Below are 23625 nucleotides of genomic sequence, written 5' to 3' on the forward strand. Positions count from 1 at the left end.
AGACTTGTATTATATCCAAACTAATTAAAAATGTTTACTTGTGCGAAGGGAAAAGAGAAACTTTATTTATTGCAGTAAATTGTGTTGAAGTTCCACCACCGAACCGTTGCTCACCAGGCTCAAGGTACACAGGGTCGGAGTGCCGGCCGGCAGAATTGCTCCCTCGGCCAGACACAAGAGTTCGGCGTCGGCTTCCAAAGAAGCCGGGGGGAGGTGGAAGCCAAGCCGGGGATAGGGGCAGCAGCGGGGACCTTTCGGCCGGGGATAGGGGCAAAAAATACTAGAAATCTCAGCAGGTCAGCATGGGAAAAATCAGCATGGGTTATATACAGAATAAAGCTGTACAATTACATGTTTTCCTGGAAACCTAAATGCTTGGGCATGCGCAAAACGGGATCTCAGTTTTTCGGTGCTGTCAAGTCGTTCCACCCACAGAAGCTAAGGTCTCCCTGCGCGGTGCCAAATTCAAACCGAAAAATGGCGAAACTTCGGATTTTATTTGGCGCAACTTCGCCTTAAAAAATTGATCTTTAATCTTAAATAGTGTCAAAAAAAGGCAATGTGGAATTTTGGGCTCTTGGTCTGTATGGCTCACTTCCACACTTCCTTTACCCATTGAGCCCTCAAAGGGTGGTGTTAAACTGGATTTCAAATGCCCTATTTCTTAGGTAAAGTAATTTTTAGATATGCTGTTACCTTTAAGTAGCTTTTTACTTAATGCATTTTTACGATTCAATTGGCAATATGCAATGGGGAACCACAAAATTCAGTCGTGCTCAATTCATTTTATAGTCCCTATGGAATCTAGTCATTTACAAATAATAATCAAAGCCAGAATTCCATATTTTTCCCTAACCTTTAAATTTGTTTGTCTAAATGAAACATAAGCCTTAAAATGACCATTGGCAATATTAGCAGATCGACGCTTCATGTGTTTACATGACAGTCCTCTGTCATCATCATCATGATCATAGGCAGTCCCTCGAAATCGAGGAAGACTTGCTTCCACTCTAAAAGTGAGTTCTCAGGTGACTGAACAGTCCAATACGGGAATTACAGTCTCTAACAGGTGGGGCAGACAGTGATAGAAGGAAAGGGTGGGTGAGGAGTCTGGTTTGCCACATGCTCCTTCCGCTGTCTGCGCTTGATTTCTGCATGCTCTCGGCAACGAGATTGGAGGTGCTCAGCGCCCTCCCGGATGATCTTCCTTCACTTAGGGTGGCCTTGGGCCAGGGACTCCCAGGTGTCGGTGGGGATGTTGCACTTAATCAAGGAGGCTTTGAGGGTGTCCTTGAAATGTTTCCTCTGCCCACCTGGGACTCGCTTGCCGTGTAGGAGTTCCGATTAAAGTGCTTGCTCTGGGAGTCTCATGTAGGGCATGTGGACGATGTGGTCCATCCAACGGAGCTGGTCGAGTGTGGTAGGATAGACGTGTGGAGGATAGACGTACCAATGTCGGTGCTTCGATGCTGGGGATGTTGGCCTGAGCGAGAACACTGACATTGGTACGTCTATCCTCCCAGTGGATTTACAGGATCTTGCAGAGGCAGCACTGGTGGTACTTCTCCAGCGCTTTAAGGTGTCTACTGTATATAGTTCACGTCTCTGAGCCATATAGGAGGGCGGGCATCACTACTGCCCTGTAGACCATAAGCTTGGTGCCAGATGTGAGATCCTGGTCTTGAAACACTCTCATCCTCAGGTGACCGAAGGCTGTGCTGGCATGCTGGCGGTGTTGGACCTCGTCATCGATATCTGCCCCTGCTGATAGGCTCCCAAGATATGAAAAATGGTCTACGTTGTCCATGGATTTTGATTACTGGGGGGCAGTGCTGTGTGCCAGGGTCAGGCTGGTGGAGGACCTTTGTCTTACGGATGTTTAGTGTAAGGCCCATGCTTTCGTACGCCTCGGTGAAGATGTTGACAATGGCTTGGAGCTCGGCCTCTGTGCGCAGACGCAAGCGTCGTCCGCGTATTGTAGGTCGATGACAGAGGACAGGATGATCTTGGATCTAGCCTGCAGGCAGCGAAGGTTGAACAGATTCCTGTTATGCCCTTGGATGCTCTGATAATGACTCCACGAGGCAGTGTGTTGTACTTGAACTGTGGTGACCTTAGTCCTTTATTGATAACTCCAGAGAGAGGATCACACCTGGTGGCCTGTCTTTTATACCAGGCCAGGCACACCTGTAAAGGTAACTTACAAGTCTCCCACTGCTATGCCCTCTGATGGCATACCTTGTGATAGTGCAAACAGTAGCCATGTAAGATACATGACATCACTCTCCCCCAAGCGTTTAGTGCAAATCACCTCTGCATTGACGATGCTCTGGGCTTAGCTCTATCTGGTTGACCCTTGGCGGGTTGTTTCAATCTTGGGTGAGTGGTTGGTGTTTTGTTGGCAGTAGAGTGTTGGTTGTGCTGTTTGTGTGTGTCCCTGACCACTCAATACTCTCCCCCCCCACACATAGATTATTCCGGAGGCTCATTTCATTCATATACATTCAAGTCCAGAAAAACAAGTTTGCATTACATTTGTGGTTCAGTTGTGAGACAAGTACATTAGACTGGTGAGATACATTATCGATACGTACTGGGTATTGGTAACCGGTGCATAAGGACAAGCTAGTGCCAGAAATGCTGGATGGTGTCCAAGTAGTGTGGTGGCGGCGCGGTGCCCAGTGTTGCAAGTGGGAACCCGGTTGGCTCAAGTTGCTGCTCTCTGGGCTGTTGCCGTTGCTCCTAGCATCGGGCAGATGCCTGTGACCTCCCGGTCCTTCCTTTGCGCCCTGGGTCGCTGCTGCTCCCTGAGGAGCTGTTGTCTAGCAGTGCACAGGGAACTGCTGACTCGCTAGCCTGGGCGTTGTTTGGTTTGGCATCCTGGCTAGTCCCAGTCCCCTTTAGGAGAACTGTTGCAGGTGACCCTTAGTTCCCGGGTCTGGCCCTGGTGACGATGGTGTCTGGGGGCTGTGCCTTAGCACAGTTTGCTCTTTCAAGCTCGTGGTGGTTGGTGCCACTGGGTGCCTGAGGGATGGAGCTGATCAGGGGCATGGTATCGATACCGGTGCCGTTGCCCTGCTGAGATCGCTTGCTCTGCAGCTCGTATATATTGGCTGCTTGTGACCACACTCCATGGTGCATAACTCTGGTCCCAGGGATGCAGGCTACAGCATTGGATAGCTCGCTGGACCTATGTGCTCCCGATGGGTGTTTGCCCGCTGCAATGGCTGTGTGCAGTTGAAATCCTACATCGCACAACGTTTCATTACTTATTGTGAATATCCTGTAGCTCCGATCGCGATCGCATGACTTTTCCTTGTTTGTTGCATGTACACAGCTCTGATCGTCAATTACACATTTTACATGATCGCAATCGCGCAACTTTTCCTTGCATATTGAATGTACACAACTCTGATCATCAATTACACATTTTACATGATCGCAATCGCGCGACTTTTCCTTGCTTATTGCATGCACACAACTCTGATCATCAGTTACACATTTTACCTCTAACTCACAGTTGCTATTACATTGCTTGAGTGTGTGAAACTGTCCCTTTAAGTGTGGTGGGTTGCAGGCCTCCTTTAAGAGAGCCTTGCTTTCTTTACCCCAATCCTCTTCTCCGTTCGGTGCCACGTGTTGCTCCATCAGCGCTGCCCCTCGTGGTTCAGGTACCATCCACGATGTCGACTGCGGTGATCCTCTTCTCCCCAGGTTCTGTCACTGAAGCTGGAGAGTTGCCTTTGGATTCAATTTTCTTCCTCTGGAGCCTGGAAGGTGCGCTTGGGTCATCCCAGCTAGATCATCTCCATGCAGTCGTGCTGGGCGGACTGTGCCTTGGGTACTGTGCTGGTCTGCTCTCTGGTGCCGGATCCAACCTCAGGTGAGGGCTTGTTTTGCCTCTGACCGCAGAGGACGTTGATCGCTGCAGGGGTGAAGTCTTCCCACTTTCAATGGAACTTCTCCATCCACCTTCTTCCGAGTAATGTTGGTCCATCACCTGCAACAACCCATAGAGGTAACTTGTGCACTGCCCCATCATGGAGTACTACCATGGAGTGCATCTGCACTACCAACGACTGGGATAAGTTCATCGGTGTAGGTGCGCAGCTTTGCCTGAACCAGGACCAACTTGGGTTGTTCAGCTTGATTGTACCATAGCCTCTCAAAGGCTTCTTGATTCATTACTGACTGGCTCGCCCCCATGTCCACTTCCATGAAGACTGGAATGCCATCTATCTCGACTTCCATCCTCAATGGGGAACATTCGGTGGTGCAGGTAAACATGCTATATACCTCGTCGTGGGGCTGAGCTGCCTCTTTGCCTATCGTTTCATAATCCGCGCTGGATTCATGGCCATCAGCATAATCTTCATCGACACAGTGAGTCATACTTCTCTTACACATTCGCTAGAGGTGGCCCTTTGTGCTGCAGTCTTTAAAACGGCACTGGTGAGCCCTGTGATTCCCTCCACAACCCCAGCATGGGGCTACTCGGTTAGCCCCCCTCGGCGGACTCTGAGTTAAGGGACTCGCGGGGCCTGTTCTCTCTTCCCTGAGAAGGTTCGCATTCTACAGTCCAACCTTTAAAAGGCGCCACTCTGTGCACAGTACTTGCCGGGTTTGAGTCCTGAGGATGAGTCATCTGCCTAGAACCGCAGGTCGAGGTCATGAATGCCTAGCTCACAGAGATGGCCTTCTGCAGTGTAACTGTGGTATCCGCCAATGGTAGCTTATGAAGAAGGCCCTCATGGCTGATTCCAGTGACAAAAATGTCCCGCAGCGCTTCGGTGAGGTGGTTGCCGAAATCACACGGTGCCGCCAGCCTCCTGAGGTCTGCAGCGTATTTCGCGATTTCCTGGCCTTCGGGCCATCGGTGGATGTCGAACTGGTGTCTGGCTGTGAGGATGCTCTCCTTGGGCTTGAGTTGCTCATGGATCAGTGTTACGAGCTCCTCGTACGTCTTGGTCTTTATCTTTACTGGTGCCAGCAAGTCCCTGACGAGGCCATAGACAGTGGGCCCACAACTGGTTAGCAGGATAGCTCTGTGCTTGCCAGCCAGTGTGGCGGGATTGTCTCCTGTCAGGTCGTTTGCTGTAAAGAAATGGTTGAGCCTCTCCACAAAGGCGTCCCAATCATCACCATCAGCAAACTGCTACAACGTACCAAGGGTAGCCATTTTCGCATGAAGGTCCGCAATCTCGTCGCCAATTGTTATGTCCGCTCTGATAATGACTCCACGAGGCAATGTGTTGTAATTGAACTGTGGTGATCTTAGTCCTTTATTGATAACTCCAGAGTGAGGATCACATCTGGTGGCCTGCCTTTTATACTAGGCCAGGCACACCTGTACAGGTAAGCTACAAGTCTCCTACTGCTGTGCCCTCTGATGGCACATCTTGTGATAGTGCAAACAGTAGCCATGTAGGATACATGACAGTTCCCATTGGTTCTATAGTTTAGTTCCACTCCAACAGGGAGCTTGTTGAGAGTGAGATGGAGTATTGCAGCAAGGAAGATCGAGAAGAGCGTTGGTGCGATAACGCAGCCCTGCTTGACCCCGGTCCAGATGTCGATTGGGTCTGTGATGGATCCGTTGGTCAGGATCATGGCTTGCATGTCGTGGTGGAGCAGGCGGAGGATGGTGACAAACCTTCGGGGGCAGCAGAAATGGAGGAGGACGCTCCATAGACCCTCACGGTTGACAACATCAAAGGCCTTTGTCAGCTATGTTACTGGAGACATAAACATTTGAACGTGGTAATAGTCCTACTAAAATAGCAAAGGGAGATCCTCCGAATGTTTTAAGCATTCATCTGCTAATATTGCTAACAGTACCTTCTGGACTGAAGTGTTGCATTCTAAGCATTTGTCATAAAGCAAGAAAAAATGTATTGTTTTCCCATTTAAAAATCAACGATTTGCTCCTCAAACTTATCATGATATTGAAATGTAATAACACACATAGCCACCATAACATCTACTACCTTTAGATCATTGTGTTTTTCTGTGTGAGTCGTGAGCAGTACTTTTGTAGACTGGACTTCATTGGGTAATTCAGTCTCTGCAAGTTCAATGCCAAACGACTGTAATAGTTGCGCTGTTGTTTTCACTGTCATAGCAAAATTTTCTATGGCCTGAAAAAAATATTTGGGATTTCAACAAAACCGTACAACTTAAGCATAAGCTCAATATATTTTCTCTCACTTTCATAGTAAATTGTTTTGCTTGCTGTACAGCTGTTTTATGTTAAATATTTGAGAGCCTTGAAAACCAGTCAAGTGCAGATAAATATGAATAGTAATTTATCTTTACTATTACACGCTAACTAACTAACTGCATAAAGGCTCTCGTTAACTGAAAAATACAAAGTTACACTTGTTAGCAACTGACAATAAAGTTCATAGGATTGGGGGTAATATATCAGCATGGATAGAAGATTGGCTGAAAAACAGAAAACAGAGAGTTGGGATAAATGGTTCATTCTCTGGTTGGCAATCAGTAACAAGTGGGGTGCCGCAGGGATCAGTGCTGGGACCCTAACTATTTACCATCTATATTAACGACTTGGAAGAGGAGACTGAGTGTAACGTAGCCAAGTTTGCTGACGATACAAAGATGGGAGGAAGGGTAATGTGTGAGGAGGACATAAAGAGGCTGCAGGAGGACATAGACAGGCTAAGTGAGTGGGCAAGAATTTGGCAGATGGAGTATAATGTTGGAAAATGTGAGGTCATGCACCTTGGCAGAGAAAATCAAGGAGCAGGTTATTATTTAAATGGAGAAAGATTGCAAAGTGCTGCAATACAGTGGGACCTGGGGGTACTTGTGCATGAAACACAAAAGGAACAACAAGTGATCAGGAAGGCCAATCGAATATTGGCCTTTATTGCAAAGTGGATGGAGTATAAAAGCAGGTAAGTCTTGTTACAGCTGTACAGAGTATTGATGAGGCCACACCTGGAATACTGCGTGCAGGTTTGGTTTCCATATTTACGAAAGGATATACTTGCTGTGGAGGCAGTTCAGAGAAGGTTCATTAGGTTGATCCCAGGGATGAGTGGGTTGACTTATGAGGAAAGGTTGAGTAGGTTGGGCCTCTACTCATTGGAATTCAGAAGAATGAGAGGTGATCTTATAGAAACGTATAAGATTATGAGGGGGCTTGACAAGGTGGTGCAGAGAGGATGTTTCCACTGGTGAGGGAGACTAGAAATAGAGGGCACAATCTTAGGATAAGGGGCTGCCTATTTAAAACTGAAATGAGGAGAAATTTCTTCACTGAGGGTTGTAAATCTGTGGGATTCGCTGCCTCAGAGAGCCATGGAAGCTGGGACATTTAATAAATTTGACAGAAATAGACAGTTTCTGAAACGATAAGGGGTTATGGGGAGCGGGAAGGGAAGTGGAGCTGAGTCCATGATCAGATCAGCCATGATCTTATTGAATGGCGAAGCAGGCTCGAGGGATCTTATGGCCTACTCCTGCTCCTATTTCTTATGTATAAAATAATACAGACAGAATAAAGAAGAACTAAATTGACTGGGACTTTGATCGGATTGATCTATAGTTGATACAATTAACAGGAGTGAAGTGATAGTGTCTGACATATCAGGGGAATGTCAAGGTTTAATCTTTGCCTGCAAGCACTTGAAGTGACAGACCACTGAGAATGTTCACTGAACATTCATTTGGGAGAGGAGAAAAATGTAGTTTTCAGATAAAACTGTAAACTGGATAGTCTGAAAATGGCAATGTGTGTGTGGCTTTGAATCATCCGTGTAATCACCAAAAGCTGTAGAGCCTATTGGAAGAAGATGTAGTTGTCGCACTTCTCCAAGGAAAAAGCATAAAAAGATATCGGGCCGAAAATGCAGTCTCTCCGGGTGCGTACGATGTGCACATGAACCCGAAGAGGCTTCCCAAATACCGGTTGTCGACCGCGCGATGCGCAGGCGCTGAGAGCCGGCTTTTGCTATCTGTCAAAATCGCACACATCCCCATGAGGAGGACATTCGCGAGTGGAGATTTGGGCTATACTCCTGTCCAGCGAATGTCCTTCAAACTCTATGCCTGGTAAAAGCAGGCATATAACCTACTTTTACCAGTTTAAGAGTTTTAAAACATAGAAAAATTTAATGTTATTACTTCTTTTTATATTAAAAACCCTGTCTATGAAGGTAAGTTTATTTTTAACACTATTAAAACATTTTTTTTAATTTCAAAAAAATAAATTTTTCTCAAACATTTTAATTTAATGCAATTTTTATAAATTTTTAATACGTGAAGTGTTTTTTAAAATTTATGTTGGTGTTTTATTTGATTTTAGGGATTTTCTCATTGATAGTAATGGGGGTGTTCGGAGCTCCCATTGCTATGAATGAGAATACTACATTGTGATTGGTGGTCCAGGCCCACATGATCCCAGGATACGCATACACTCCAGAAAGACATGGCCCCGTACACTGGACTGCGCAACTAGGCCTCGGTGCGCAAGTCTACATTCCTCCTGGACCACCAGGTATTTTCGTAAAAATTATTTTGGTCAGAGAATTCTGCCGGCAGGAAGCCTCCAACCGCAATTTTCGGGCCATTGCCTTAATTTGCTATCATTTATGGGTAAATGGTACAGAAACTTCCGGTGAGGAAGAAATGTGCAATTAAATATGAATATCCAAAGATGCTGTCTGAGTTGTGCTGCCCCTCCATTAGATTCCTGAAAATGGCATCTCGCAAAGCCTCCCTGTTTTCTTTTTTAGGAACTTGCTGTATTTGCCCATTAAACTCGCCACAGAAAGTTAAGTCTTGTCATTATGAGCGTAAGTACCCTTATGATAAGTGTTGATTACTGCCAATCAACTTTTTGGCACTGAAAATTCACTATTTTCAGTGTGGAGTTTCATTCCTTAAGATTTTAAAAATGTCAAATTTTTAATTAAATTTTTTTTTAGCTTTTCCTTTCTGTCTCTTTTCTCTTTTCTTGATCCAATCTTTCCTTCCATCTCTTTATTTCTCATTCTGTACCTGATTTGACATTGAATTCACCCCTTTAATTCACCTTCATTCTCAGTCCTTCCTGTATTTATTTCTGAATCCTTGTTAAGGAGGTAACCAGTTGGTTGCCCTGTTCACTTAGGTGCCAGATGCTCTGTTTCCTTCGCTGCGCCGTTATCAGCTCACACTTTCAGCAACTTTGTGGGCAAACATATTTTGAGCTGAAGGGTTCAGAGGTAAGTCTAACTAATGGCAGACACGGTTAGATGCCCTGCTGCAGAAAAATCTGGCCCAGTACATACTTTGCATGGGGGGATTCGACCTGGAACCTTTGGAGCTCTACCTCTGCTACCTGCTCAGTCCCGCAGGCTCGATATACTCTGGCCTGTAAGTACTGTTAATAGTGAATATTACTTCTCTATAAGCATATTTGTTTGGATCTTGAATTGACAAAGGACTAAGGGCTGTTTTAGCAACATACTGCAAAAACTGGTTAGAAAGTAAGGTTACACAAAGCTACCTAAGGAGCAGGTTTTGTGATTCACTTCTGTTCTGTCCAGTATACTCCTGCAAAGGTGAGCCGGGACACCGCACTATAGATAAATTAGAATGTATTCATTGGAGTCACTAGCGTGGAGCTTCTAAAACTTTACATTAAGAGATGAAATGTTGTTGGGCTTCAGAGAAGTGGTAAGCAAGTTGTAGCACAATGACATAATCAGCCCCATTTAGTGAATCTCGAGGCAGCACCACTGTTAGTACTTTGCAGAAAGTTTTATTGGAACGTGGTTTGGTTGGGGGTATTCATATTTTTAGGGGGAAAGCTGGTCCAAAAATTACTATTAATAATTTACTGCACCTGTTTTAAAAATCAATACTGTAGCTGAATAATTAACAAAAGGCAAAAGAAAAAGAGAAATGAAGGATTTAAAGAAAATACAAATACAAGAAAATGTACATATTTGCACTCACGGTTCGATGGTGAATCCACTGACTGTTACAGTATTCCAGAGTGCCTCCCAAGTCTTTTGTCAACTGACTTTTTTCAATGTAGGCGTGCAGATCGGCTATCGTGTTTAACATGATGATCTGGAACAGAGACAATAAGAAGTGGCTTTTTGAGCCGTCAAACCATCCTTCACTTTCCACAGGGCAGCGTAACAACATACAGCCAATATAAATATCTGAAAAACAAATGCACCATTACATCTGATTCAAATAAATTATGCATAAATGTAATGGTATATTACAGCAAATAAACTAGTCACAATACAATATACTTCTTAGGCAATCCCTCAGAGTCGAAGATGATTTGCTTCCATACTAAAAATGAGTTCTCAGGTGACTGAAGAGTCCAATGCAGGATCTACAGTCTCTGTTACAGGTGGGGCAGACGGTGGTTGTAGGAACGGGAGGTTGGGGTGCCTGGGTTGCCATGCGCTCCTTGCGCAGTTAACGCTTGGCTTCAGCTTGCTTTTGGCGAGGTGTTCAGCGCCTCCCAGTTGCTTTTCCTCCACTTTGGGCAGTCCTAGGCCAGGGATTCCCAGGTGTTGGTGGGGATGTTGCATTTTTTCAAGGTGTTCTTGAAGTGTTTCCTCTGCCCACCTGGGGCTCACTTGCTGTGTCGAAGCTCAGAGTAGAGCACTTGTTTCGGGAGTCTCGTGACAGGCATGCCGACGATGTGGCCCCCCCAACGGAGCTGATCGAGCATGGTCAATGCGTCGATGCTGGGGATATTGCCCTGAGTGAGAACACTGATGTTGGTGTGTTTATCCCGCCGATGGATTTGCGGGATCCTGCAGAGGCAGTGCTGTCGGTACTTCTCCAGCATTTTGAGGTGCCTGCTGTACATAGTCCACGTTTCTGAGCCATACTGCTCTGTAGACCATGAGCTTGGTGCTGAGTGTGGCGCTGCTACCGACTCCCGCAAAATTCCACGAGAGTTTAGCGGCGGCAGTAACCAGTAGCGCCCCGCTCTGCTGCGCCGGCGATGACGACATCATCACTGTATGCAGTGACCCGTTTTTGCCCTGGAGCGAAAATTCGGTAACACTCCCTGAAGCTGAACCATGGTTGGTTACATGGATTGATGATGATGGAGGAGTGAGGGATATGCCCTGTCCATTTTTACTTCAAAAATGCAACCAGGGTCCTATAATGGTCTATATTTAAACAACTACCTGTCCAAAACAAGTGGGAGTGGTGTGCTCCTATTTACAGGCCTGCCTGAAAATTACATCAAGCACGCCTTGGGGCTCCAAGGGATGGCTAATGTCCCCCAAACCCCACCCCTGATTTTCCTCTGCCAGACGTTCATTTTTCAGGGTAGCAATTGAATAACACATTGGGCCTGAAATTGCACTGCCCACAGGCGCATACAAAGTGTACACGTGCCCACGGGGTCTCCGCAAGTTCCGGGTTTAGGTATGTGAAGTGCATGTGCCTAAACCCGGCACTTGCGATCACGGATCGCACACATGCAAAGGAAAAGGTCCTCCGTGGACGGCGAATGTCCTTCAAATTCTTATGCTGGTAAAAGCAGGTGTTAGAATCATAGAAATTTACAGCACAGAAGGAGACCATTTCGGCCCATCGTGTCCGCGCTGCCGACAAAGAGCTATCCAGCCTAATCCCACTTTCCAGCTCTTGGTCCATAGCCCTATAGGTTATGGCACTTCAAGTGCACATCCAAGTACTTTTTAAATGTGGTGAGGGTTTCTGCCTCTACTACCTTTCAGGCAGTGAGCTCTGCTGCAGTAAGGCCTACTTTTAAGAGTTTTAAAAAATAGAAAAATAAAATGTTATCACTCATTTATATATAAAAAATCCTGTCCATTAAGATAGGTTCATTTTTAGCCCTGTTAAAACATATTTAAAAACATTTTTAAAAATTCTATAAAATATTTAATTAAATTGCATTTTAACTAATTTCAAATATGTAATGTGTTTTTTAAATTTATTTTCAGTGTTTCTGTGGTTTTGGGGGTATTCCCATTCATACTTATGATAGCTCCGTACATATTGAATTACCAAAAATATGAATTGGGGTCCCCCTACTCTGATAGGTTGGGCTGGCCCACGTCATCCCAGACATCCGTACGAAACTCGTACACTCCTGGGATACATAGGCCCCTCCGCTGGCCTTCGCGTAGAGCCCCAGGACCGCAAGTCGCCGAACCTCCAGGACAACCAGGTACTTTCGTGGAAATTATTGCGGTCGGAGGCATCCGCCCGCGGTAAGCCCCTAAACACAATTTCTGGGCATTATATACAGAAACAGGAAATGCACAATACGACTCAATTCCTAATGCTTACTTGCTCTTTCACTGTTGATGGTGCTTTTCTTGTCAGCTGCATTATAAGTGGAATGCCACTGATATTTTAGTCAGAGGCAATAACTGTGCTATAATGTAGAAGAATTTTATAGCCTTGTCTGTTGAAGCTGATACAACCCTAAACTTACAAAATATCTCTCTGTTGACTCCAAAAAGATCTCTATTATGAATCATCTTAAAACCAAAATATGAGTAATTGAAGGAAACATCTGAAAGAATATTTGTAGTTATATTGGGTCTTATAAACTTTTTTGCCTATGTGTGAGAGATAAATTAACAAAGACGGCGCTGTATTTTAAGGTGTGAAAAATTCTTAGGCTTCAGATGACATTAATAAAGTAGTCAGCTTTCCTTCTTGCAGTTTATGTAATTTCCTACAGTGTATTATATTCTTCACCATACTCTAATTTTAGCTTATGTTGGCTAATCCTGCAACAACACAATAAGGGGCTCAATTTTGCCCGTTTTCTGGCGTATTGCTAGAGTTACACCCGATTTTCTAGGCCAGAAATGCGGCAGAAATATTTTGCCAAAGTTTCTCCGATGAATAATTCAAATTTGGTGCTCTGTAGCGTGTCCAGTCACCTCGGAGAGTGGAGCCTGCTGTTTGTGCTGAAAAAATGATGCCGCACCTTCTGCACATACGCGACAAAAAAAATACGTTTTTGTTGTTATTTCAATGGAAGCACATACGTAGTACAGCTCCGGGTTGGCAATCGGTCATTTTTAAAGAGCCAATTGTGTGAGAAGAGTGCTGTGAGAGCATTGGAAAAACTGGATCTGCAGCAATACAAGATGCAACACGGTGCAAGGACCAAGAATTTCTTCCAGGATGAAGTGGAGGCACTAGTTACTGTCATTGAGACCAGATGGCAGGAGCTGGACACCAGCAGATATCACATAAAAGTTCCACCCAAAGAAATTAAGAAACACTGGAACCAAATTGCAGAAGATCACTGTGCAATGGTGACCACCACGAGATCTGGAGGCCATTGTAAAAAGAAGTGGCAGGATCTTGGTCAGGTAGTTAGTGTAAGCAATATTTTCATTTATTTAATGGAATTGCAATTGTAAATGTGACCAGCTGTATATGTCCCACCCAGCAAAAAGACCCCCTCTCTAAAAAGTTGCATTTTCATCTATGCAGAGGAAGGTGGCAAATAATAAAAGGGAAAGAACTCGAACAGGTGGAGACCCGGCAAATCTGTAGCCATTGACACCCTTGGAAGAGAGGGTCGCTGCTTTGATGGGTCCTGCCTGGAGAAAAGCAACCACCACTGCACAAGTTGGGCCCACACTCGTGCGAGAGGGTAAGTCCTGCAAATTCCACAGACTGGCTTTGCTAAATGTTAAGTACTGCGCTGGCTAGCCATGCTTCGGTTCCTGGGGATGTCTCTGTTAGCTACACTTCGGTTGATGCAAACTGCTATCATTCATCGAGTTCCTTCAAATGAGCCTGCTGCCTGCGCTTTGTGAGCCTACTCATGCCATCCACCCTGCCCCCTCTTCTGCTGCCAACCATTTGTCTGCGTTCTGTTATATTTTGCAGAATTTGAGGCCGACCCTGACCATGCAGAAGAAGATTCAAACACGGACGAGCCTGAAGAGGACAACATCTTCCAATCCCACCCTCCAAACCAAGAGCATGGGAGTGAGGGGGAGGGGATGGAGATGGATGAAGCCCCCACGGTTATACTGAATTTGGTGGAGGTCCAGGTGCTGCCCATTGAGGTACCAGCCCATTCCATGACTAGTGGTTTGAGTATTGATGGGACATTCCATGGTTTGCTATGGGTCCCAGTGGTTGGGTGCAGCGAGGCACACCCAGGGCCCCACCTACCGTGGCTGCGGGTCCCAGTGGTGGGGTGTGAGCCACACCCGTGGGAGGAGAGGAAGGAGAGCTCGATCGAGCTCTCCTGAGGTGCAGGATCTAACCGATGTGGTTCAGATGATGGCAATGAGTGGGGAGAGCACTGACCTTACACGATCACTCCTGAACACTATCAGTGGGGTGGGTGATGAGGTAGCAGGACTGTCAGGAGAAGTAACAGCAATCTCACGAGAAATGGGAACGATGTCCGGGACCATGAGTGAGGGAATATCTGTCAGCTGAATCCATGTCACTGAACATGAGGGAGGGAATGTCACAGGCAGTTGAGACAGTTTTGTTCAACATGAGGGAGGGAATGTTGCAGGTCATTGAGACACTGTCAGAGTGCATGAGGGATGGCATGCTGGAGTTAGCTGCTGCAATAAGGTAACATGCCCAGGCCCCACGCCCATTGACAGAATCAACTGCCACTCCCACTCCAATCCCCACACCAGCCTCTGAAGAGCTCCAAGCCGGATTCTCCACATTGCTGCCTGGGCCCTCCGCATTGCCGCCTGCCACTCCCCGCCCTCCCACCTCCCCCCCCCCCCCCACCAACAGGTGCGCACTATTCGAGACGTTAGAAAAAATAAGCTTGGTACCAACCCCAGAAACACTGTACCACCGCCTGCGGGCAGGGGTGGTGGAGTCACCAAGAACAAGCGCGTGGGCGGTCTTAGAATAAGGTGGAGGAGAGATGGGTGCAGCCTTTCTTTGCTGCTGCTGTTATTATTGTGACTGTTGTACCTGTTCTCAAATTAAAAGATTTTTGTAAGTTATGTAAATTTATAAGTTTAAAAGTTAGCAAGTGATCTTAAAGTTTGCAAGTGATCGTAACTGAAAACTTTAAAGTTTGATACAAGAATAATTTTATTAAAGTTAAGTAAAAAGAATTGTTTGTTAAACTTTTGAATAAAATATATTTTACGTTAAATCTGAATCATTTTCAGAATGTTAATAATGGAACAAATATATTAACACTACTTTTGAAGTAAACAAGAATAATTTCCATCATTTGTTGCATTAACACAACACCACATGCTCCCAGGGTATCTTGCATCGACTGACATGATGCGATGCATGTCGTCACACACGAGCTGTACACTAATGGAGTGGAAGCCTTTTCTGTTCCTGTACATCCTCCAAAGGTGCTGGCAAGGCGATGTGGGTACAATCAATGCAGCCCTGTATCTTTGGGAAGCCAGCAATCCTGGAGAAGCCCACAGGCCTGTCACGCATTGCTTGGGCGGTCATGGGGAACTTTATGTAGTCATTCTTCCGTGCATATACTGCAGCTGTCACCTGCCAAATGCAGACATGTGTTGCATGTTGAGAGATGGCACACACATCTCCAGTTATAGCTTGAAACGATCCGGAGGCATAGAATGAAAGTGTAGCTGTAACCTTCACTTCAACTGACAAGGCAGTCTTCCTGACGCTTCTAGTTTGCAGGTCTGCTTTCACCAACTCACAGATCTCAGTTACAGCTTCTTTGCGGAAACGCAGTCTTCTGGCACAATCTGCATCACTCGGGTGCAGGTACGAATGCCTGTCTCGATATACCTGACGTGGGTAAGGATTCCTGCCCAGCACCCTACGGGCTCTGATGTTCCTCATGCGATGACGTTGAATCAATTGTCTCCTACGTAGCACCATCATGCAGAAGGCTCGCACAAGGTATGGCAGTGTCAATATTGCCCCCATAGTTAAATTTTACCTTTGCAAGAAGCTCAAAATGGCAGGCAGGCAAGACAGGTTCTTTGTTCTCTTTCCCCAAGGTCTGTATGGATGGACCACACTCAGGTCTTGTGACTTCTCTTCCCTCTCCCCTCCCCCACTCCAAATTATTGCAGTCTTGTGACTTCTCCCCTTCTCCCCCTCCCGTCCCCCAAACTCATTGCAGTCTTGTGCCTAGTGCAGCAGCCTTCCAATCACCATCTCCCTCCCCGGGCTCAGTGCAGAAGCCTTCCGATCGCTACCTATTTCCCCCCCCCCCACCCAGGCTTGTTTTCCAGCCGAACCCCTGTGTCCGGGCGCGGGGCCGATTCTGACGGCCGACGCTACGATCCCCCTCCGGCTCTGCTTGATGACGTTCAGTGGTGGCGTGAGTAAAAAAAAAAAATGAAAACTTCAGAAATCCAAGAAACTTCCATGTACTCCGTAGAAAGGTTAAAAAAATGTTGAACTTTATTATGAATATTTCAAGTGTTAGAGACTCCCTCCTAAAACTTTGATGAAAAACAATGGCGTCTTTCAATGCCAATATTTAAATGTGCACTGCTTTCTGTTAACTCACCAGAGAGTTTTTCGTGAGTGGCCAGATACGCCGACCTAGGATAAAAAATTTGGGGGCAATCTGCGAAAAATGCTGAAAACTGCCGCAGACATGACATCAAAAAAAACCAACGGAGAAAAATCGTAACTGAAGCAGTTACCCCTGCACAGATTCCAGGGGGATACTTTGAATTAAATAATTACGCCAGAAAAAACGCCACATGCCAAAAAACGCCGCAAATGACCTGGAAAAATTGAGCCCAAGAAGTGCAGATATGCCAGCGACACTTGCCTCCCATAAACGAATAAATAAAATGATGAACCTTAGCACCAAGCCCTAATATGCAAATGTTCCCAAGGGCACAAAACCATTATGCGATGATAAATTATACATATTTCTATTACGCAATCCTACAGCACAACTGGAAAAACGTAGGCAAAGAATGTGTTATTACTCAACAGAGTACTGTCTTGATAATTTATGACGCAGAACTATGTTTACTGGGTGGCTTTACCTATATGGAAATGTCTATTTTATGGCATCAGATACAGTTGCCTAGTTTCCGTATAATATTGACATATCTTGCCTAATTTTGAAATGATATCGGTTATCAAATAATCCACGTCACTGAGTGTATTTCAATCAAGGAGCACAATTGTCATAAGATTACATAGATTTAACACTTCTATAAAATCCCAAACAGTATGACCCACTGATATGTCTATTATAATAAGAATCTGCGTAACACAACACATTTTCTGAAAAAATACATAAGAGTTTATAGGAATACAGAACAAAAGCATATGCTTACCGGTACCTTCATTTTAAAGTCATCGCGTTGAAACCTGATGCCAAAGTCAGCCATTGTCCTCTGGATCAAACGAGAAGGTCGCAATACAAACACTAGCTGCAGGTTCCCCGGAAATGCTCCCTAAAAGAAAAAGAAGGGAAAGGCCCTAAAATCAGTGTCTTTGCTGTCTCATCCATGCCAACTGTCTGTGTTAGTGGGTCTGGTCAGCATTTGCTGATAAGAATCAGCATGGACCAGGCTCTCTTTGGCTGCTGATAGGGCCCGTCAGGATAATAGTAGTGATTACAGTCTGTATACAGTCGATGGGAGTTCTCACCTACAATATAAAGAGTTGGCAATCACATTGCAGGAAGAAGGGCCCAGTCCAGTTTATTAGTATCTAGACTCAAGTAGGAGAGTGAAAATGGATGGTAATGAAGGGGAGAGGGAAGGGAACAATGGAGAGGGAAGAAAATGGATGGCAGTGAAGGAACGAGGAAAGGGTCAGAAGCTGGGAGCAGTGCTTTGGAGTAGGGGAGGAAGGAAAGTGCCAACATTAATTAACTGTGGTGGGAGGGGATTGGAGGTGGAAAAGAGTACCAACATGAATGTAGGATGGTGGGAATAGAATAATAGTGCTTTTTGAAGCTGTTGGTTAGCTTTTGCTGGTTTTCTAGGTTGTCACGTGCGCAATATTACCAGTTACATTGTCATCTGAAATTCGATTGCTCCGAAAACAGGCCCGGGGATCAACCTGCGCCCATTCAAAGTAATGCAGGCAGCATAGCAACATTGTGCTGCCTGCTGATTAACATGACTGTGGCCTTAAGCCCATGCTGAACACACTGCTGAGCGGCTGCACTCCCAGCAGGGGGCCCAAGTTCGTGGGAGGCTAGCATCAATTAAAGCTTAAAGAAGAGGAACTGGATGCAGTCCTGCAAGAGGTTTAGTGACCATTTTCACCACTAGCCTCACACACTGCTCAATGCATCACACCCCATCACTTAGCTAACAACAATTTCTACCAAGCGCAACTCATACCTTACATTCATAGTTTCACCTCACTGTCGCACACTTACCACTGCTGCAAATCTCACACCCTGCACACAATGACAGCTATTCAACCATGTCAGGCACATCACCCAAACACATTTTGCTCCACACTCACCGACACAATTCCCTTTCTCTTGCAGGACAAGGTGGCTCACACCAGAGGCAGTAGAACCTAACCAACGGGGGACAGGCTGCCTGCATAACCTTATAAATATATAAAATTCTGACGGGATTGGACAGGTTAGATGCAGGAAGAATGTTCCTGATGTTGGGGAAGTCCAGAACCAGGGGTCACAGTCTAAGGATAAGGGATAAGCCACTTAGGACCGAGATGAGGAGAAACTTCTTCACTCAGAGAATTGTGAACCTGTGGAATTCTCTACCACAGAAAGTTGTTGAGGCCAGTTCGTTAGATACATTCAAAAGAGAGTTAGATGTGGCCCAAATGGCTAAAGGGATCAAAGGATATGGAGAGAAAGCAGGAATGGGGTACTGAAGTTGCATGATCAGCCATGATCATATTGAATGGTGGTGCAGGCTCGAAGGGCCGAATGGCTTGCTCGCATTGGGGGGGCGGGGGGAGGGGGAAATCACTGAGCCTTTGCCAGTGGCGGGGCTGATACAATACAAGATGATGGTATCCTCATACGTAATCCTCCTTCTCACATCGCACTTCCCCCTCATCCCACAATCTCTTCTGATTTACAAGCTGCACATGGTGTAAGCAGCACCTCTTGCTTCCCCCACCCTCCCCTCACCACAACCTTACCATTGTGTCTTTCTCCTTTCAAATATCAAAGAACTGTCACCTTGCCAGGCAATGGTGGAGGAGCAGGAAATGGAAGAGCAACAAGACAGTAATGATGAAGACACAGCACCATCACTCAATTTTACACTTGCAGCCACCAGCTCAGATATTGACACTCTGCGTACTTTAGAGGACAGGTTAGAGGATAGTTCTGCAGAGACCTCAGGTGAGGTCTTCGATTGGGTGGCCTACAGAAGAAGGCTGATGGGTATGCACAGTGAAATACTTGGTGCTTTGGCAAGCTTGCCCGAAAGCCTGAGTACAATGTCAAGGAGCATGGAGGAGTCCGACACCAATCTTGCACAAGGCTTTGCGCGGAGTTTGAAGTCCATGATTTCCAGCATGTTTTGGAGAAAGATTTACACTTCAGTGCAACTTTATAACTGCGCTTGGATCTGATCAGAAAAAGTGTCCAACAAGTATCTGAATGGTGCCAGTAGATTATGTGTTTTTGTTACTCTGCAGTTTTACAGGTATTTTGTCTGTATCTGATCGATTGTGCAAAGAATTAAGAATATCAAGAGAAAAGGAGACACAGAAATAAAGTACAAGAGAGACAGAAACAGGAGGAGGAGAAGAGTAAGAGAAAATTATAAACATATAAAGAGCAGAAGAGAAAGACAAGGACAAGAAAGACTCCATAGGGGAAGAGAGAAGTAAATTGCACACAGATGACAGAAAAATACACAACGGGGGAATTTTCACATGAAAAAGCAGGTGGGGGGAGGGGGGATGGGGGAAGGAATTTCAAGTTTTAAAAATCTAAATCCCGGCTCCAACCCACCCACTTTCACATTTTACTGAAGTGTGATGGGGGGGGAGGCGGGATTCCCAATAGCTGCAGCGAGGCGAGCGATCCTTGTAGGCTGGGAGAAGCAGAAGTGCTTCATCCACCAGCAGCCCCTTCACCAGGATCGGACCTCCCCAACCCCCCCACCCCACCAAGATCGGAACATCCCGGGGTCGGGCACCCCCCCCCCCACCCCTCCCTGGATCAGAAATCATCAAAATCTGTACAATAGTTTCTGTTACTCTGCTACTTGCTGGGGTACTTTGTTGAAGAACTTAAGAAGATCAATAAAAAGAAAGGAAACACAAGAGTAAAACACACAGATGAAACAGAAGAGATAACAGTATTAGCGACATTTATGCTACCATGAAATCTTTGTATTGGAGGCTGCTAAGTCATGAAAACCTGCATGAGGGGTGACCTATCCTATAGGCTGGATGACATGATGCATCAAAGAGGACAAGCCCAGAAGTATGCAGAGTAAGAAAAACATTATCTCCATATAGGAGAGCTGGAAAAAAACTGAAAAGCATCCTTTTTTTATCTTCACAAATCAGGAAATGAAGCACACTTGTTAGCAATTTGCAAAAAAAACTAAATTTTCACTCCCTTTACAGAGTTTCACCATTAATAATTCAGTTTTAAAATTAAGTTAATTAACCATAATTATGATTAACATTCCTTATAATTTGTTAAATATTTTTGTTTTAACAGTAATGCTGATAACATTATGGGTAGGAAGAGTAAATAAGCTTAACAGTGTCAGGAAGGTGACTTAAAATTCAGAGAAATAAGCCGGTGCTAATTTTCTGTCACCATTAGTTCTACTGTAAAGCCCACTGTCATCAACAATGGTGGGAGCTCTACATTTAGTTATTAATAAAATATAATTTGCCAAAAATGGTTTAAATTTGAAACAGTTACAAGTGGGACTAAAACACTGATTTTTCTTCTCTGTAGATTTGGTTCCCATTGAGAATATAATTGATAAAGGATTCATGTACCCACATATACTTCTTTGGCTCCTTTTATATTCTTAGTTCCATTTAAAGGAAGAATTCAGGAATAAAAGCTTCCATTTTATATAATCCTTTTTACCATTAGTATAATTTGGGCCACATGGTGCTCTGTCCACTACAGTATTGTTAGTTTCAGAGTTTGCTGCATTACTCATGTTACTCAGTGCTAACTTTTTGGCTATTACGAACGAGATGCTGCAGCAACATGCTTGACAAATCTTCTGGAATTTTTTGAGGATGTTTCCAGTAGAGTGGACAAGGGAGAACCAGTTGATGTGGTATAATTGGACTTTCAGAAGGCTTTCGACAAGGTCCCACACAAGAGATTAATGTGCAAAGTTAAAGCACATGGGATTGGGGGTAGTGTGCTGACGTGGATTGAGAACTGGTTGGCAGACAGGAAGCAAAGAGTAGGAGTAAATGGGTACTTTTCAGAATGGCAGGCAGTGACTAGTGGGGTACCGCAAGGTTCTGTGCTGGGGTCCCAGCTGTTTACATTGTACATTAATGATTTAGACGAGGGGATTAAATGTAGTATCTCCAAATTTGCGGATGACACTAAGTTGGGTGGCAATGTGAGCTGCGAGGAGGATGCTATGAGGCTGCAGAGTGACTTGGATAAGTTAGGTGAGTGGGCAAATGCATGGCAGATGAAGTATAATGTGGATAAATGTGAGATTATCCACTTTGGTGGTAAAAACAGAGAGACATATTATTATCTGAATGGTGACAGATTAGGAAAAGGGGAGGTGCAACGAGACCTGGGTGTCATGGTACATCAGTCATTGAAGATTGGCATGCAGGTACAGCAGGCGGTTAAGAAAGCAAATGGCATGTTGGCCTTCATAACGAGGGGATTTGAGTACAGGGGCAGGGAGGTGTTGCTACAGTTGTACAGGGCCTTGGTGAGGCCACACCTGGAGTATTGTGTACAGTTTTGGTCTCCTAACTTGAGGAAGGACATTCTTGCTATTGAGGGAGTGCAACGAAGGTTCACCGGACTGATTCCCGGGATGGCGGGACTGGCATATCAAGAAAAACTGGATCAACTGGGCTTGTATTCACTGGAGTTCAGAAGAATGAGAGGGGACCTCATAGAAATGTTTAAAATTCTGACGGGTTTAGACAGGTTAGATGCAGGAAGAATGTTCCCAATGTTGTGGAAGTCCAGAACCAGGGGTCACAATCTAAGGATAAGGGGTAAGCCATTTAGGACCGAGATGAGGAGAAACTTCTTCACCCAGAGAGTGGTGAACCTGTGTAATTCTCTACCACAGAAAGTTGTTGAGGCCAATTCACTAAATATATTCAAAAAGGAGTTAGATGAGGTCCTTACTACTAGGGGGATCAAGGGGTTTGGCGAGAAAGCAGGAATGGGGTACTGAAGTTGCATGTTCAGCCATGAACTCATTGAATGGCAGTGCAGGCTTGAAGGGCCGAATGGCCTACTCCTACACCTATTTTCTATGTAACTCTATGTAACAGCAAGTGCATAAACTACAAAGAGAGCTTTTTAGTATTAAATCTGTCATTAAATCATGACATATTGAATTCTGCAAGGTTACCAATTTTCAAATAAACTTTTAGCAAAATACTTTACTCTTGTTAATCCATTTATGGATATTAGTATCTGAAACAAATATCAGTATTTTGTAAAATAGGTAAGAAAAAATGAGAATACAATTTACATTAGAATGCAGTAGAATTTCTCTGCTTCACATTACATTTTAGAAAGTTTAAGAATTGTGAATTTTGTATGTGCTAATATGCTAATCTAGAAGTTAGGATTAATTATAAATGAATAATAGTGAATTTAAAAATGGAGCATTACTATCGCCACTGCATATCTTTTTAGTTTTATTCTCTAACCTCATACATTCATTCAGTTGACAGCATGGATTATAAAACTTTTACAACATAATACCCCAAGTTTGACCTATGCTGGACTTTAATAATTTGACAGAAATTGTGTGCTGTTAATGCCAGCTACACAATAATGTGAACCTCTGAAACCGATGCACAATGCTAAGTCCAAATTTCTGCCTTATGCCTCACCATTCCGTCTTACTTATTGAATCAGCTAGCTGATTTCACAATTTATGATACTAATTGGATACCTTTTATCAAGCTGTAGCATGCATGGAATATCTCAGTTTTGAATATCTAATAATAAAATACAACTTCAGTTGATTTTTTTCAATAATTGCTTTACAGAAGACTGTTATCTATTTCTGGGAAATGGCATATGAGATTGATCCACACATCTCAGAATAAATCTAATTTCAGTAACCTATAAACTTTAATTCTACTCACTGCTATACGCATTAAAGCTGCTTTGACTGAACTCCATTTGTCCCGTCTTCTGTCTATAATTATGATAAATCCAATACTGGCAGCATCCAGACTGCAATAAAATAGAAACAAATAATCTGTGACATAACAGGCCTTTCAAATTGTAGGAAAGAGAATTTTGCAAATCTTTTGATATATATTTTTTTAATTATATTAAAATAATAGACATTTAACAGAATATCTAGAGACAATACATTATACCGATGAGAGATAGTATTATGCAGACAATAGAATCCTATATTCAGATGTCTCTAGTGCCACTTTCTTTTCAGTTCAAATAATGTTTCAGTAAAGCAGAGGAATAATAAAAGAGACAGTTTATAGTATTTGGGCTGTCAA

The 23625-nt window shown here is 44.4% G+C and overlaps 1 protein-coding gene across 1 annotated transcript in view; it reads right to left on the minus strand.

The window, feature by feature from the left end:
• LOC139265891 (guanine nucleotide exchange factor DBS-like) overlaps positions 1-23625 on the minus strand; it is a 429407-nt gene that overhangs the window by 263955 nt on the left and 141827 nt on the right. Inside the window, exons 4-7 of the mRNA XM_070883437.1 lie at positions 23248-23338; positions 17286-17405; positions 9967-10083; positions 5988-6137 (exon numbers count right to left, since the gene is read on the minus strand). Coding sequence (XP_070739538.1) covers positions 5988-6137; positions 9967-10083; positions 17286-17405; positions 23248-23338 — 478 coding nt within the window. The remainder of the gene's footprint in view (positions 1-5987; positions 6138-9966; positions 10084-17285; positions 17406-23247; positions 23339-23625) is intronic.

Source organism: Pristiophorus japonicus, chromosome 6, assembly GCF_044704955.1.
Source record: "Pristiophorus japonicus isolate sPriJap1 chromosome 6, sPriJap1.hap1, whole genome shotgun sequence".
Taxonomy (NCBI): domain Eukaryota; kingdom Metazoa; phylum Chordata; class Chondrichthyes; family Pristiophoridae; genus Pristiophorus; species Pristiophorus japonicus.